At 36.7% G+C, this 18588-nt stretch overlaps 1 protein-coding gene across 1 annotated transcript in view; it reads right to left on the minus strand.

The window, feature by feature from the left end:
• The window catches only part of LOC107701048 (DENN domain-containing protein 2A-like), a 26145-nt gene that overhangs the window by 5152 nt on the left and 2405 nt on the right, over nucleotides 1–18588 (minus strand). Inside the window, exons 2-15 of the mRNA XM_016502964.1 lie at nucleotides 16432–16518; nucleotides 13705–14655; nucleotides 11414–11541; nucleotides 8140–8255; nucleotides 7285–7482; nucleotides 6925–7018; nucleotides 5615–5665; nucleotides 4441–4628; nucleotides 4214–4323; nucleotides 4043–4112; nucleotides 3480–3557; nucleotides 2309–2449; nucleotides 2042–2190; nucleotides 270–447 (exon numbers count right to left, since the gene is read on the minus strand). Coding sequence (XP_016358450.1) covers nucleotides 270–447; nucleotides 2042–2190; nucleotides 2309–2449; nucleotides 3480–3557; nucleotides 4043–4112; nucleotides 4214–4323; nucleotides 4441–4628; nucleotides 5615–5665; nucleotides 6925–7018; nucleotides 7285–7482; nucleotides 8140–8255; nucleotides 11414–11541; nucleotides 13705–14655; nucleotides 16432–16517 — 2538 coding nt within the window. The 5' untranslated portion in view covers nucleotide 16518. The remainder of the gene's footprint in view (nucleotides 1–269; nucleotides 448–2041; nucleotides 2191–2308; nucleotides 2450–3479; nucleotides 3558–4042; nucleotides 4113–4213; nucleotides 4324–4440; nucleotides 4629–5614; nucleotides 5666–6924; nucleotides 7019–7284; nucleotides 7483–8139; nucleotides 8256–11413; nucleotides 11542–13704; nucleotides 14656–16431; nucleotides 16519–18588) is intronic.

Here is an 18588-nt window from a genome sequence, read left to right on the forward strand (position 1 = left end):
GGAAGGGAAAGGAAAGGAAGGGAAAGGAAAGGAAAGGAAAGGAAAGGAAAGGACGTGTTGCCAAGTATGGTGACCTGCATACTGTCGCACTTACTATTAAATAAGAATACAGTATACAGAAGAAAGTACATTTTGCAATTTTGTGATATATATATATATATATATATATATATACACATGTATATGTTAATGATTATTAATTCATACAGTCTTACATACTGACATACTGCAGAAATTGTGTACTATTGAATGCATTCGTGGTGTCTCACCTCCTCTAGCGGGAGCTCTTTGAGACGGGCCAGAGAGCTGGAGAGCAGCCCGACTATGAAGGGGGTCGGTGTACAGACGATGTCCATCATGGACGGCGGCAGGACCGGGATGTACGTGTGCTGCCAGGTGAACGGGTACAGCAGAGCCACCATGGCATGACAACATTTAGAGAGGGTGCTAAAGAGAAAGAGTCAGAGCTAATCATGACTGTGCTGACACATTTACACCAGCAGATGGAAGCAAAGAAGAATCAATCAGTGCTGTTTGCTAAAGCTGGCATCAGTGTTTGCCATTGCTCATTCTTTGAATACCTTTAAATGCTGCAGAAATTAAACAATACAAGAAATAACAATAATATTTTTTATAAAAAGCTATTTTAGGACAATTATGATTTTTGCATTGTGACATTTCCCTGAGCACATTTTCTCTCCAAATTTTCATTACTGCACAAAAAAATTAATATTTTAATTAAAAAATAATAATAATGTTTATTTTTTTTCATTACTATGAAGAAAATATTTAATTGGAAACACAAAATTTAGGATATTAGCCAAAATAATTGCTAGATGAATTTGGAGTGAAATAAGACTCAAGTCACCCATTAAGATTAAAAAATGTGTTTAAAAAAAAAATGTAAATATAATATTTTTCCATTAGCAGATTGGAAGCAATAATAACAACAAGAACAATAAGAACAATCAACAATAATTATTATCAGTTTATCATTGTTATAACATTTTTTTTATTTTTATTCAAATAAATATAAAATAAATTCAAATAAAATTATTATTATTAAATTAAATTAAATTATTATTAAACATTGTTCAAAGTAATAACAATAATAATAACAATGAGAAAAACAATCATTATTATCAGTTTATCATTGTTATCAAAAAAATTCAAATAAAATAAAAAAAATAATCCAATGTTATTATTCAACATTGTTCAAAATATGTAATAACAATAATAATAACAATGAGAAAAACAATCATTATTATCAGTTTATCATTGTAATCAAAAATAAAATAAAAAAAATAAATTTTTAATGGCAGTGTGTAACATTTTCACTTGTTTTCACTGAATGCATTATTTTATTTATTATTTTTTAACAGCTATTTTTGCTCTGTAATCTTGATGTCTTCAGTCTGTGAAGAGCTGTTTCCATCCACTAAAACTCAATCTTTACTTATTAGGACACAGATTTATTTGAGGGACGACACATAATAGGATTCTTGTGTCAGTAATCTCTTCCTGTGTCCATCAACTGTGGGAGGAGATATATTTCGCCAGCTCATCTTGCTCAACACCATCTCAAACGCTCTTTTTAGGGAGGATGCTGCTTTGATGATCCCTAAGAAGAGACCCGGCTCTCGTTACAGGCCCAGAACGTCATGTGAGCACTAGTCTCTCAGTTTTTTCCATAGAAAAAAAAAAACACTGGGGTTGACTTTTGTTCCCAAGGCGACTATATAACACAACAGCATTTTTTCCATATCTGTCTTGAGCTGTGAAAAACGGTTCCACAAGCTGCACTTTTTCCCCTCTTGCCGTGTCATATCTTTTCATTCTTCCCTTGTCCTCTTTTGGGTTCACGCACAAACACACGTTTATTTATTTGACCATTTACACAAGTGGACATCCAGAACAAGCACCGCCTACTCGCCTGTCAATCAACCTCTGTATCAAAGCAAGGGTTCTAAACTCGGTTATATCGCTGGTCGAGATACTGAAAACATTACTGGAAGTGGCAGCAGGTGTAAAAGGGTCATACCTGAGTTTATCCGCGGTGAAGATGACCCTTCGCTCCAGCAGAAGAGAAGCAAACACCCGCAGAAGCAGACGCAAGCTCAGAGAGGAAAACAAACACTCGAAATCCACATGCTCCAGACGGGAATCTGAAGGCCGACATAATTCTATCACCTACAGAAGGAGAGAGAGAAACGCGACTAGCTTTGAGACTCATCTGTCATGTCGAAACGTTCAATGTAGAATTCCAGAAATTATTTTCAGCCACTTGCAAGGCCTTTTATATACTGACCTCTGTTCCTGAACCCGGCAGAAAGTTCTTAATGCTGATGGTTCTGCCCGGCGCTGGGAACGGAGCCTCCATTATTCCTCTCATAAAAGGCTGGACCAGCGCTGGGGACATGGCTCGTCGCTTCTCTACCTCATCCAGGATCTACATCAGACAGACATCAGCGTACACCTCATGGATGATCTGTCGTGATTTTGATGTCCTGAATCTAAAGGGGTTTGTTTAACCACTGTTTTATTCATTTTTGCCCCTTACACGTTATTCAAAATAAATAAATATAATAATAATACCAATGAGAATAACAACACTTATTGTCAGTTTATCACTGTACTAAAAATATTTTTTAATACATTTTTTGCCCATTTTTCAACATAGTTCAGAATAAATAAATACATAAATAATAATAACAATAATAAGAAGACATTTTCTTTTTATCATTGTAATAAAAAATAAATTAATTAAAATAAAACTAAAAAACTAAACACCAAATGAAAAAAAAGAGAATAAAATTAAATCATTTTAAAAAGCATGTATTATGTTGATTACCATTGAAAATATTTTTTTTTCATTTGATTAAAAAAAAAAATATTTAAATTTAAATAAATAAAATATTTTAAATATTATAAAATATTATAAAATATAAAATATATTTAATAAAATAAAATAAAGTAAAGTAAAGTAAAGTAAAGTAAAGTAAAGTAAAGTAAAGTAAAATAAAATAAAATAAAACAAAATAAAATCTTTAAGGTAAGAGGCCCAACAGGCATTAAAGTCTATGGCTTAATGTTGATTACCACTAAAAATAATTTAAATAAAATATAATAAAATAAAAAAAGCACTTCCGGAATCTACTTCCGGAATCAACATGTTAAACACACAAAGTCCTGACTAACCATCAGAGGGAATTGACAGGTTGATAAGAACGCCTTTAGTCTAACCCTCACCCCTTTCCCTATCCTTCATATCTAGGTTCTTGATAGGAATGTTGTTTCAGGACGAACAAGGATGTTCTGCTTGACAAAAATCAGTCAACATTCTTTGCAGCCAAATTTAGAATCTCACCTCAGATTATTGAGGATATTTGCATACTGACAAAAGCACCAACACAGAGACACACACAAGATAACAGATGCACACCGAGCCTGATGCAGAGTTCAAAGGTCAGATGAATTACCTTAGAGAACAGCTCAAAACAGCCCAGTCTGCTCACAATGCAGTAGACTTCAGGTAGACGCCTTCCTTTACCGCTGGGCTATAAATAAACAGAGCAAATAAAGTGTAATGATATTAATAAAAACAGTATTCTTCCACCAAACAATGTAGTTCCTCAGAAACAGTTGTGGTTGCTACAAAGTGGTTGCAGAGCAACACACAGAAGTAAACAAAGGTGTGTGTTTGTAGAGTAATTTACAACAGCTTCGAACGTGGCTCAGCCAATCAGAATCAAGCACCGGAACTCTCCGTTTTATAACACTTATTTCTAACTGTTGACTAGAAGTCACTCAAATGCAACAATATGTGACAAAAATGTAAAATGCTACAATTTGAAACATTGCTTTTTTAAACAAAATAGGCAGCATATACTGTGTAGTATTTGATAAGCAATTAGTTATTTCATTTCAAAGCCCATTAATATTTCATACATGTTTCGTAATAAATATCCAGCCTGTAGTAAATGTAAATCTCATTATTTTGAATAAATGTTTTCTGCAAAATGAGAAATAAAGAGCAGCTCACCAGTAAACGTCGACAGTAGCCAAATCTTCGGCTCCCATCTTCTCCGGTTAAGACAAACGAGAATGTTTCACTATAAAGAACACATTCAATTCAATTCCAATGAGCAAATGATTCCCAAACAGCACAAAAAGAGGTTGATTTGTGGGGCTGTAAATCATGTGGATACGATACCTGGGGAAATTGTCCACAGGTGCCCAGTCTTTAGCGTCAGGGAAACAGAACTGCGGAATGACTTTCAGCTGGTCTTCAGCCTCTCGCATAAACTTGAAGCTTCGTTCCAACTAACGAGGGAAAAGAATCAGGAACACAGATGCATGAACGTCTCGTGCTGATCTTTTAGGCCCAAATAGATCATATTTGTTCTGTAGTACATGCTGTTGGAAGAAAAATGTTTGTACCTTAAGAGGGAACTGCTGAGTGACTTCTGGTAAATACGGGACACCTGCTTTGGTCTTATGAAGAGCCACAACCAGGAAGTACTCAAACAACTTCCTCTCCTGAAGTTCCATCAAGTCTCGCTCCAGAGTGCGATATCGACCGGTTTGCCTCAACATAGACTGGACCGACACTAATCTCTGACTGTGAGCTAAAACAGATGATGATGAGGAGGAAGGATAAACAGAAAAGCATGACGTCTTTCCCCATAGAATTCATTGTAACTATATTAAAAGAACAGTTCACACAAAAATTAAAATTTGCTGAAAAGGTCATCCGAGATGTAGATGAGTTTGTTTCTTCATCAGATTTGGAGAAATGTAGCATTGCATCACTTGCTCACCAATGGATGTGAATGGGTGCCGTCAGAATGAGAGTCCAAACAGCTGATAAAAACATCACAAGTAATCCACACCACTCCAGTCCATCAGTTAATGTCTTGTGAAGCCAAAAGCTGCGTGTTTGTAAGAAGCAAATCCATCAAGGCGTTTTTAACTTCAAACCATCACTTTCGATTAAAATACGTCCTTGATCAATAATACTGCTTTCTTCAGTGAAAAAGTCGTCTCATCTGAATCAGGAGAGAAATATGCTCAGATCAAACACTGTTTACAAGCCAAAACAGTTCTAAACAAATATGTAGGTTGGACAACAGGAGAACGTGTTATTGTTATTATGAATTATGGACTCATATTTTGGCCAGAAGAAACCATTTGAAGATAAAATGTCTTAATGATGGATTTGCTTCTTACAAACACGCAGCTTTTGGCTTCACAAGACATTAACTGATGGACTGGAGTGGTGTGGATTACTTGTGGATTATTGTGATGTTTTTATCAGCTGTTTGGACTCTCATTCTGACGGCACCCATTCACATCCATTGGTGAGCAAGTGATGCAATGCTACATTTCTACAAATCTGATGAAGAAACAAACTCATCTACATCTTGGATGGCCTGAGGGTGAGTACATATTCATTTTTGGTTGAACTATTCCTTTAAAGTCTGTGTAAAGGCAGTTCAGAGAATTGTTTCTAAACACGTAAAACACATTGCTTTACACGGACTTTAATGTAAACTTGAAATTCAGTGGTATCTGACATTAAGCCGTAGACGTTAAGGCCTGAAGGACATCTTACCCTTTAGTTTCTCCTCTGTGTCACTTTCAGACTCGCTGTTTTCGTCCGTCACTATACCGGAGAAGAGAGAGAGAGGTCAAAGGTCACTAGAGAATCAGTATGCAGGTATTCACAGAGACATATTTCATGCTTGGATGCACATGTGTATCCTATAACGTAACATAATTCTATCATCCCTGGAAAAATGGGTCAAGCGCAACTGACCCAAAACTGTAAACGTGTCCATAAAGCTAAGTGGATGCACATGTGGCTCGGGCCCGGACTGTCCCACAATGCAATGCACGTGGATTAGGCTGTAACTCTCTAGGTGCAACAAATACGGTCATCACACTATTATCCAAGAGACATGCAATGCATAAAGACTATAATTCTTACAATTCAATATAAAACATGTATTGAAAATAAAGAAATAAATAACTAAATAAATAATTACATAAAATATCAGTATATCTGGGTTGCGCAATGAAAAGGATCACAAATTAATTAACAGAATATAATATATATAGATAAATAAAAAAAAAATAAAAAAAAATAAAATATATATATATATAGTTATACACATATATATAAGTCAATTAAATGAAAAAGAAAATGACAAGGGTGAGCAAACTGAATGCACTATTCCTTTAAACAGGAAAAAGTAGGTCTAAATTTAGCTAACATATAATGTTGCCCTCACAAACCTCTTCCTGAACTGGACTCGGTTGACTGTGAGACCCTTTTCATCCTCTTCTTTCCCCTTCGGGCCTCAAAGATGCCGTTGATTTTCTGCACCATCTGTTGAAAAAGAAAACAGTCATGGCTGTTGCTTTATCAGAGACAGCCCTTCCAAGCCTTTCGCAAAGGAGTTCTGAAGGAAATTACTTTTTCCTCCATTTTTCAGATTATTCTTAGGTGTCTCATCCGCCTGTCACATTTTTCTTGTATTTTTATTAGCAGTGGAAGGATGTCGAAGGGCCAGCATCTCAGTCAGCGGCGGACCAGAACCATAAATCACTGATAAGTTAAGGATTACACTGACTGGGCCCCTTTTTGGACGGTACCTTTGGAATTTTCAAAAAAAGAGTATAAACCAATTTTCTGGGTTGCGCAATGGAATGAAACAAATTAACAAACAGAATAAAAAGTAAAAAATAAATACATATTCACAAATTATATATATATATATATATATATATATATATATATATGCATGTAATAAATTAAATGAAAAAGAAAATGACAAGGATGAGCAAACTGGATGCACTATTCCTTTAAACAGGAAAAAGTAGGTCTAAATTTAGCTAACATATAATGTTGCCCTCACAAACCTCTTCCTGAACTGGACTCGGTTGACTGTGAGACCCTTTTCATCCTCTTCTTTCCCCTTCGGGCCTCAAAGATGCCGTTGATTTTCTGCACCATCTGTTGAAAAAGAAAACAGTCATGGCTGTTGCTTTATCAGAGACAGCCCTTCCAAGCCTTTCGCAAAGGAGTTCTGAAGGAAATTACTTTTTCCTCCATTTTTCAGATTATTCTTAGGTGTCTCATCCGCCTGTCACATTTTTCTTGTATTTTTATTAGCAGTGGAAGGATGCCGAAGGGCCAGTGTCTCAGTCAGCGGCAGACCAGAACCATAAGTCACTGATAAATCAAGGATTACACTGACTGGGCCTCTATTTTGACAGTACCTTTGGGATTTTCCTCCGCCGTCGGTTGTAAGGGTCCCCCGACAGACACGGGGTGTCATCCGGGCTGCTGGGTGTTGATGGAGGGCTGACCCGTGACGGGGACGCGATGCCGCCATCTCTGCCGGTCTTGCGCAGTTCCAATAGCTTGAAACTACGTCGCTCTGAATTCTGCCTGAAGAAGCCAGGCTTGGAGGGGAGCTGTCAATGAAAACAAATAATTCAGAGTCAATTGCTTACGTTGTCATCATGTCATTCCAAACTTGTATGACTTTCAATCTTCCATGGGACACAAAAGTAGATGTTTTGCAGAATGTACTAGCTGCTCTTTTCAATATAATAAAAGAGGCTGAAAAGTAGCCCATATATAGATTTGTTTTTTTCATGTATAAAGGCCCGTTCACACCAAGAACGATATACAATTATAATTATAACTATATTAGCATCTACATCAACACACGATACCGTTCTGTTTATTCTAAGTGTGCGTTACAGTTTTGTCATCTGCCGCTTTAAATGCTCAAGCTCTTTAAAGCAGGATGGATTCTGATTGGCTTGTCAATGTTTTTATCATCCATCAGCTGGGAAAAAAATCTTTCTGAAACTGATTCCAATTATATCGTTCCTCTGTGTCATTGTCGTTATAGTTGTGGACTTCAGACTTCGCTATCCTCCTAAAATTAGAATGATTATTAAAACTTTATAGCTATCATTGTAGTTATCGTCCTTGGTGTCAACGGGCCTCAAGTATGTGAAATATTGAATTTTGGGGGGGAAAAAGCTCTAAATGTCAGTAGTCTATGCCGATACATATGGAGAACTCATGGAAACAATTAATCAGGAATGCAGTATGAATACCTTGGATGGGGTGTCAGGAATGGGAGAGGAAGGGGAAGAAAGAACGGGATACTTGCTCCCAAGACAGCGACTTTCCAACTCTATGTCTTCATATGGGTTCTCCTTCGATGGAGGGTCTTTGGGAGGGAAAATATATGCAAGATTATTAGTGGTGCTTGCTTAGCCACTTTTCAAAATCCTAATGCTAAACATTGATTAGCATTGCAGCATTTTATTTCAATCAAGCCTTAATTAATTTGTCTTGTTAAGGAGAGATGATTTACAACTGGCGGACGATAAAACAAGTAAAAAAAAATTCAGATTTACATTAAAAAATGGGTCTCAAACCATATTGAGTGATGAAAAACCAAATTAAGATGTTCAGACTGTCAGTCCAAATCCGATTTTTATTCATATCTGATTGGAATCCGATCTAAATGATTGACTGCAACTGCTCAATTCAGATTTGAGTGTCTATGGCGCTCTTTCATTTTACTCAATATCTACATTGGTTTCTATGCCAATGACGTTATGCTGGTATGTCTTCGCTAAAAACAACAATAAGAGCAATACAGTTTGCAATACAGATGTTCTCTTACAACATGCTGTAGTCGCGATGGATTATAATTAGGGATGCACGATATTGGATTTTTGCCGATATCCGATATGTCGATATTTTTCAACTCATTTTGGCCGATAGCCAATACCGATACTGATATATTTCCTTTTGTTTGCAAACAACACCAAGTCTCTTCTGTACAGAGATTATAAATAAATAATTTTTCATTTTGATTAGTTTTTAACAAAAACTTACTTTTGAGAATTAAATAAACAATGAAGTTCTTTTATAATGAGAGTACATTGAAAGCTTTGAAAATTACTATAAAGCGATCCTTAACATTTTATTTCAATATTTAACATTTGTAGATGGTCTAAAGCAAAAGAGTTGTACAAATTCTGAAAATCTCCTTGCATTTAAATTTTCATAATCCGTTTGAAAAAAAAACATATTACACATTAATGAATAAATCTGTATATATATATATATATTATTTAATTTACAAGTGTCTTGTTTGTGATTTTTATTCATGTAAGCTATATCTTCTGACCTTTAAATCAAACCATATTTGTGATTTTATGACATCAATTACTGCTTTATTTAATCAGAAAAACAATCTTAATGTTATTTGTGTATTTTACTTTAATTTTATTACAAGTAGTTCAACAGCGCCCTCTAAGTAAATAAAATGCCTTACTGAACGGGCATTAGGATCCAGGGGAGGCTGTTGCTGCCGCTGCTGCAGTTGCTAGTAAGTGTTGACTCTATGGCACAACGGATGCGTCATTCTGTACTCGCATTCTCAGATGAAATGCTCAAAACAGTGAATCTAATCATCATTCAGGAAAAAGTTAGCTTCAAGAATGACCACACTGCTGACGTGATCTTATCGCTATCACACCCTGAGCACATGCGAGTTACTCATCTTATCGGCAAGGCATATCGGCATAATTTTTCATATCGGGCCGATATTTGCATTTTAAGCCATTATCGGCCGATATCGATAACGTTCCGATAATATCATGCATCCCTAATTATAATAAGGGATACAATATTACGTCTTATGAGGCATTGGCAGAAAGGTTCAGGAAGCTGCATGTGTGGCTGCCAGTCTCAAAACTCTTAAGAGGTGGGTAGACTAGCAGTATATTGTCATTTTCCGATGACTTGCGATTTGCAACAACACAACTTTGTTTCTGCAAGGACGTTCAGCATGTTTTCTACAAACAATTTCTGTGGTGTTTACTTTTTACGTGGCGTGAGAATGTGAAAAAGCTATGCAAAATCCGATCTGAGCGGTCAGACTGAAATGCATTTCCAGAAATTCGATTTGAAAAGGATTTCTAACTTTCTGAAATCTAAGGATTTCTGAATGTAGCTCGAAACGGATTCGCAAAAAAGGATTTCATTAAGAACCCACCTAGCAACTACTCAGAACACCCTAGCAACAGCATAGCAATGCCCTGGCAACCACTCACAACAACCTAGCATCATAGCAGTGACCTTAGCAAAGAAAAACACCTCTCATATTTCAAAACATAAAAAGTAAATTTACAAATTTGCTGTTTCCTACCAAATAAAACAGTTTAGATTTCTATTTAAAAAAACTAAATTTATTTCTTCCATAATAACAAGTCATAAATCATGTTTGCTGACAGTCAGTGGTGCTAGCTAACGTGGGCATATTTTTGTTAATTCCCCATTGTCAACACTGACTGATTTAGTCCTGCTTTTCTGCAAAGAAATTTCGAACTGACGTCATGTGTTTGGTTGCTTTTGTATTCCTTTCCAGATGTTTGAAAGATTGCCAGGGAACCCATGCAAACCTCATAAGCTGCATGTGGCATCACCAGTGGTGTTAACAAGAAGACAAACTCCTAGCAAAATCTATCTTGGTTTGTGCGAAGAACGAATGAGCCAGAGAGAAAGAGAGGGGGACAAGAAAAATGTTTGAGCGGAAGACGGGTGTTTTTTACAGATGCAGAAAGCCTCTGTCGATTCATCCACCAGATGCGTCTGGTGGGAAGACAGTTTATGATGTTGGGACATCCAGTTCTAGAACACAAGAGAACGTACGCTACGCTCCACGTTCAAAGCCATTAAAATGATTGCTACTGGCCAGAGCAGATAGAGAAACGCAAGATCAATGGTAAATCTTCCATTATTGGAAAGTGCTATTATATAATTAGACACAACCTTAACCATTAGAAGGAAGAAGGATGATTGCGTAGACAAATTTAACTTGGTCTTGCTAGTAAGGCTACAGATTTATATAATCACAGATGATCAAAGTTCAATAAGAAAGCTATACTTTCCAGATTTGTGGTTCTCCGTCTTTTTGGGTTATGGCTGCAAGTCTGATAGGGTTGCAGAGAGCAGGGAAATAGCTATGCTAATTAAGATGCTAATAAAACGCTACTAAACTAACCAAACATAGTTAGGACAACAAAATAAACTGGCTTTGGAAAGTCAAGAAAGTCCACTCAAACTCTATTTTTCCTAGACACAGATAAGACATCATGCTCTGCAGAAGACTGATGAGGGGTAACCCAAACATAGTGGACCACTGGTGAGGTTGAGCAAAGCAACACCAATGTTTGTGATGGCGTTGTCTCAATTTTGTCCTTATTAAAGTTTCAAGCTCCTAGGCTTCTGGGTAATTGCTCTGTCAGGTGCATAGTCAAAGAGTCAGCCAGGTTTTACCTGGCACCATTGTGCTGCAATGCATTGTGTTACCTAGGATATCCTCGTAGACATTCTCCTCTGATAAAGTGCGAGTGAGGCCTAGCTTAGACAGCTCATAGAGATCAGCTCGACAACCTTCTGCTGAAGACTGTAGAAGATCTTCAAACTCGTAGGACTTCCTGCAGAATCAACAAATACAAATAAAACTTCATTAAGAGAATGAGAAAGACCAAGAAGGAACCAATTAAGTCCACAGGAAATTGAAGAACTGAAGGTCCACTGGAACAACAAGACTTACATGATTGGATTTTGGCATAATCTTAGATTAAAAACAGACCCCCTCCACATAGAGAGGCCACAAGATTAAGATTGCATCACAATACCGAAAGTTAAAAACGTTTTTTCAAAGATGGGCTAGACTGATAAATACTACCATTAAAACAGCATCCCCATAAAGACTGAGGACAGTAATCCTTTAGGGGAGTCTTGGTTTCAAAAGATTTATTAGTGTGACATAAAAATCAAATGGCAGGCTACTAAATTTGTGGGGTTCTTTCAGTCCACAAGCCGTTTCTCCAGCGAGCATGTTTACGTATGGAATAGTTGTACCACAGACAGCAATATGAGATGAGGAATTACAGGTTTTTAAATCCTGACAAATTCACTGTATGGATCTATTAAGCTTCCAAAGTAATACATCAAAAACTATGGAAGGTGGATTGAAGAAAGACACTACTGATGATTCACTGAAAATAAAAATAAAAATTAGCTTAAAATAGTCTTAAAATTAGCCCTCACATTAGGCTGAGATAGTATAACCCTTACCAAAAAGTAGTATACTTCAAGTTTATTTTATTAAGTATACTTAAGTAAAGTTCAAGTATATTTTAAGTATACTTTATGTAGTAAGTATACAAATATCAGTGTACTAGTAGTATACTTCTAAGTGTACTATTTCAATACTCCTTGGGACTAAATTGGCCCACTTTCTTATATATAAAAGTATACTTTTAAGTATACTTTAAGTATAACAGTAGTAAACTTTAAGTACACAACTAGTTTACAACAATATTTTTAGCTTGTACTGCAACTATACTAAAAGTGAACTTATATGAATACTGATAGTTTTCTAATTAAATACTTGTAGTAGCATTTTTAGTACACTTTGAAGTATAGTCTTAGTAAACTACTAGTTTAGTAGTTTTATACTGCAAGTATACTCGTAAGTTTTCTTTAAGTGAACTTTACATCATACTTTAAGTATACTACTATGTCCCTATTTAGATATTAATTTGTATATATTTTGTTATATAAATATCTGAACATACAAAACACCAAAAGAAAGAACAGGGTATCTGCTTGTAAACAAAAACATTTTATTCTAGCTTCATGCATTCTTTTTTTAAACACTTGAATGTGGGTAAGTTTCATAAATAATAATAAAAAAATAAAATAAAAATAAACAACATTTTGAACAAAAAGCTGAAAAAATAATATGAATTGGATTCAGAACGATAATCAAAATGTAGATAGAGTCGATCAACACCCCAAAGCTTGACAGTCATTATTACCTCTTCATTGGTCGACATAACATCAACTTTACACAGTTTTGATGCTGTTTTATGTCTGATGATCGTGTTAGATTACATGTGGAAGCATCTGTTGTTTCGGTTTCTTCTTCACTTGTGTTTTTTGGAAATTCTGTACAAAAAATGTGTACTAGCGCCCCCTACAGTATAACAATGAAAACACAGATTCTAGGAACACAAGTATAGCTCAAATATATTTAGACTTTTTCTAAGTAGGCTATAAGCCAAGTATACTTAAATGTCATTTTAAGTATATTTCTGAGAAGTACATAAAGCCCATTTCTGAGAAGTACATAAAAAGTAGACTAAAAGTATACTTTCCTATTCTTTAGTTCAAAAGAAGTATACTAATAGCACACTTGAATAAACTTCTTTTTCGTAAGGGAAGGAGTAGACAAGCTACTTGAAAATTGGCAAAGGCATTGCCTGGTCTCTACGCACATGATTGATTTAGCTTGACTTGAGATGACTTGACATGATACCATTTTGGTCGAACTATATTGGTGACTTGGCCAACACTTTTGGAGTATTCAGTGCTTCCATTTCAAATAGATAGGAGTTGTACCAGTTGTGCAAAACTGAATGTAGGTGCCTAGAGACGACACAAAGATGGCCACCAAGTAGACTGGCTTGCTTACTAAAAGGACTTTGTTATTGGTTAGATACCCAAGTGAGGTACAAATGCACCAGATGCAATCCAGTCCTTCAGCTCATTCTTAAAGTGACACTGGCATCAAATATCAGTCTTCTTACCTGTTATTAGTGTCTCGAGCTCGTCCGGAAGGTCTTCTACAGGCCCCTTGTGGTGGAGGACAGGATGGAAGGGGTGGGGGAGGTATGGAAGGTAAAGGGGGAAGATTTCGTTTACCCTTGACGAAACCGTGATTGGCCGCAGGGTTGTTTGTCTGCGTGTGGTGTTGAAATGTTCTTTGGGGTTTTGGCAAAGGGTTAATGGAAGGAGCTCCAGGTTCACTGTAGACGTTCTCGGAGTCCTGACTTCGAATACGGCTGCCGGATCTCACAACATCCACAGTCCCAAAGATTGGCTCTGCTGCCCTCTTCTCTGCTTCTTCCTGCTCCTCTTTGGAAGCTGGGCAGAAGTAATTGCCTGGCATAGACAAGGATGATTTGGAAGGAGTCTCCTTCATCGCTTGCTCAAGTTTTTTAATGTGCGTCAACACCAACTTTTTGTCCTGACCAGTTTCTGTTGTTCTCCCCAATGGGCCTTTGTCCAAAATCCATTCCTTTTCCTTCACAAGTCCCTCAGAAATGTGCAAAGGTTCTCCAAACTTACTACCGTTCTCTTTGCCACAGTTCTGTCTCTCCCAGTTGGAAAGTCGCTTACTGTCTTTCCTTTGCACTTCCGGCTGTAACTTCTTCTTTCCACTTTCAGTCTCCTTCAGTCCCGCTGTTTGGGTGTTTGACCCGGTGGTCTCTGTTTTACCTTCCCATTGGGATATCTTGTCCCGAATGCTGGCAGTGCTTTTAAGTCCTAAGGGAGTCTTGGGAGACTTGCTGCAACCTCCCAGACCATTTTCAATGGGCCGAGGATTGGAGGGACTCTTGTGGGCGAGCATGATGGTGTCTCCTGGGCTTCGGTTGAGGTTGCTCAGAGACGAGAGACTGTCCCTGACCCCACACAGGTCTGACCGCTGAAGCACCACAGATTGGGCCTGGTCAAGCTTCAATCCGCAGCAGTGGAGCCTGAAGAGACCACAGGAAAGATGCTAAAGACATCAAGAGTGTCTGACACTCATTAAGTGATTAGATAGCAATTATAGAGTCTGTGCATTTAAAGTTCACATTTCAAAGCATCGTTCATTCAAAATGACATTTTCAGAATTACCAATTACCAACTAATCTCACACAACCACCAAATTACAGTCAGTATTCAGCATGAACCAAAAGTGTTCAAAGTTTCCACATTGGTATTAATTGCGTTGTCTAGACTTTTAATGGTACAATTAATTAAAATGACTTTTTAAATATAACATTCAAATGAGATGCAAATGGACTTGCAGGCAGTTTGTTTCTTTCCTCTGTGGACAGAAAACCCAAGCCTTTCACTGCACAAGTGAATCACCATCAGCAAATCGAATTGAAGGTTATGATTTTGCCTCAAGTCCACCTGAAAACAAAACTCCTCTGTGAATGTTTGACCAAACGAGTTTCCACCAATAGGGCAAAGTTCAAGTGACAGTCGTGCATTTTTCTTTCATTAACTGGCTCATAAACACATCTTTGGATTCCATCCAATGACACTGCGCCAACAAACAAACAGAGGAAATGTGAATCTACAAACTTTGTGTGTATGCTAAGCTTCACAGAGTTTCAGAGGAGAATATCTTCCCCAGTATGCCTCCAAACAGTGATTCCACTTTTCAAATACAAACTATTGGCTCTCAGAAAATTCAAATAAGCTTTCAACAACTTTCTTTTGGCATGTTCTTTTTTTTCATTCTTTCTGGCTAATGTATCTCATTTCATGAAGCTCAAGGCTGCCAAGAGAAAAAAGTAGGTCAAGCTCCAAAAATCCGAAGAAAAGAAGCGAGAGAAATAGGGAACGAGGGAGAGACAGGGGGTGAGAGGAGTTAGGAAAGAGGAAAATAACGAGTGTGTAGGACAAAATATGTGATTGATCTTTCTCGTTGCCTTTAGGAATAGGCCTGCTCAAACTCTTGGATAGTACATCATCCATCATCAGCAAGGATAAAAGCCAAAGTCTCCTCATCAAGATGAGCTAACAGGGTTAAGGACATCGTAAGCCGAAGAAATAGCATTTGATGATAGCAGAGCTCTCTCTGCTTTGACCATGTTTGCTCAGGATCTGGCTGAAGATACTCACTTTACCGACAAGACTTCATTAAAATGAGCTCACTCATTTCGCCCATTTTTCTGCAGGTTTTAAAGCTTGTACTAACACAATGTGGCATTCCAACCCACCAAGGGTTGGCAGTGCCAGGAGTTTAATTAGCTTTCAGTAAAAATAACTTTCACAGTTAGGCTTGTCCCAAAATCATCCTTAATATCCCACCTGCGGATGTTTATGAAGTCTATCAGTGTTAACGTTACTGGACAGGTTTAGTTTTAATACCATAGTGAATGAGGGATGTGGCACAGTCTGTTTGCCGGGAAACTTCTTAAGCATGGACTAAAAGTTCTTATGAACTTACAAAAACATCTAGGCTATTAATTTAGCAGACGTTTTCATCCAAAGCAACTTATAAATAGAAACACTTCAACATAAGCAAGTCATCCTATGATGAGTACTGAAACTGAAACACTGAAACAGTGTTGTTTACTGAAACAGTAAAGAAATTGCTGGAATACCACCTATATTAGACCTACATTAGGTAATAACATCTATAGTAGGACACAGACCTTGTCAGTTGTTGAAACACTAGGGCTGCAGAAATTACATGCGTAAAACAACAAATTAGCGGGAAATTAAAGGAGACTCAGTCACTTAGTTGTACATACCCGTTTGCTGATTGGTAGATGCAGTCCTCTGTGTTTGTACAGAGCAGCAGTGCTCTCCCGCCAGTCATGGTGCTAGCAGACGGCATCCTACACACACAAACATAAATTTAGACATAAATATACATTTTTTTAACAATTATCATAGTAAAACCATGGTTTAATGGACATATGCAATTGTACTATCAAGGTATTCTTTAAAATGATCATGCACATATCATGCTATATGAATACGGCATTCATTAAACACCATAGTAAACATCGAAGCAGCATGGTTTTAGCATCTGATACGACAATATTTTTCACATTCCATGTGGTTAAGAAATACTGGACATTTACAACAGTCATCTGTTAATCAAACAGCAAAATCCTCATGACACAGGAGTGGACTCAGCCCTGGAGGCTGAATGACTCACAACCCAAACACAAAATACTATAGTCGGAGAGTTACTGTAGTTACATAAAGATACACATCTGAAGCAAACAATCCCTATTTTGCTTCATTTAGGTAATCATCATTATTACTGTTGCTTATAGTAAGGGTTAGTGATCTGAACAAATGGTTAAGACGGAATACTAAGCTTCAGTGTAACAGTGTCCTGCCCTGTTACCCCTTAAAATCATGTGTGTAATACTACAGGTTCAAAATATTCAAAAGAAGGAGACCAAACAGACAAGAAAAATGGGAAAAAAACAAGGATTCTTGACTTGATGTGACCTGCGACCTCTTAATTCTCTCTGCTCTGTGTTTTAAAAGGAGCCAGTAATTATCAACCACCCAGTAAAGAACTTGCTAAGCAGTCAGGTCTGTTTTCAAGCAATCTGGACCCTCGCCACAGGTGTTACCACTTAACCAGCACATTTGGAGAGGATTGTCGAGCGTGTACGTGTGCGTCTGTTCTTTTTGTTCTGCCAAACGGAAGTATGACAATGTCCACGGGACACAAGCGGGGGTGCAACATAAACGAACCCCATCTGTTTCCATGTTCGGCGAGCGCCATTCCACATGTGCAAGAGCTCAACGATTAACCCACATTCCCAGCATTCTGCCACCACTGGAGCCGGCCGTAAAAACCTTCCTCTCCAGTTCAGATGACGTAAAGGTTACCAAATTGTGCTATTTCGAGACTTCCACATTGCCTTGCGTCGGCGATTAGGCCTCTGGTGTGTCATTGGGCTCCAGTGGTACTCAGTGTGTAGATCTATCTGTGGGCGAGTATTCCTTGGCATCATCACCTGTTTTTCTGAGTGTCGGCCAAGAGCAATAATGAGAGCGTTGTTGTGCTGTGGAGTTTCACACTTTGGTGTGGTGAGCCCTCTTATTTTGATTAGCATTTAATATAACCATCTAAAACTGCTGTCATTAAACTGCAGAAGACCTGACTGCCAGAGGAGATTAAAGTATAATAAAATAAATATATATAAAAATGACATAAAACAAAATCATTAACGTTCAATTGGATTTAATATTAATATTAATGGTAATCTGATAGATATCCTACATTAAGGGTCTTATCGTTTATCTATAAAACAAAGTATTGCCATGCACATGTCTAAATTTCCCACATAGGATAAAATAACTGAATAAAACTGTAAATTAAAATTAATAATTAAAATAAAGTAGAAAAAAGCAAAAACTAAAATTATATATATGCACAGGCACAAGCCAGAGTGACGCTGCACTTCATCACTAGACGTCAAAACAAAATAATTTAAATTATTATTATTATTATATTACATGGTACTCTGATAGACAAAGTATTACCATGGCACATGTCTAAATTTCCCACATAGGATAAAATAAATGAATAAAATACAAATAAAATTAATATTATGTAAACTTATTATTATTATTATTATTATTATTATTATTATTACTATTATTATTATTATCATTATCATTATTATTAAAACAAAATCATTTAAATTAAATTATTTAAATTAACTTTTATTATGTAAATGTATCATTATTATTATTATTATTATTATTATTATTATATGGTACATGGATAGCCTCCCTTAGGGCATTAGCTTATATCTATAAAAACAAAGTATTACCATGGTACGGGTCTAAATTTCCCAAACAAGAAAAAAAAATCTATTCATCAGTCCAGCTATCTTTCTTTTGCTTCTATCTTTTTTTAGTTTGCTCTCTTTTTC

The sequence above is a fragment of the Sinocyclocheilus anshuiensis genome, unplaced genomic scaffold, assembly GCF_001515605.1.
Source record: "Sinocyclocheilus anshuiensis isolate Anshui unplaced genomic scaffold, SAMN03320099.WGS_v1.1 scaffold1468, whole genome shotgun sequence".
Taxonomy (NCBI): Eukaryota; Metazoa; Chordata; class Actinopteri; order Cypriniformes; family Cyprinidae; genus Sinocyclocheilus; species Sinocyclocheilus anshuiensis.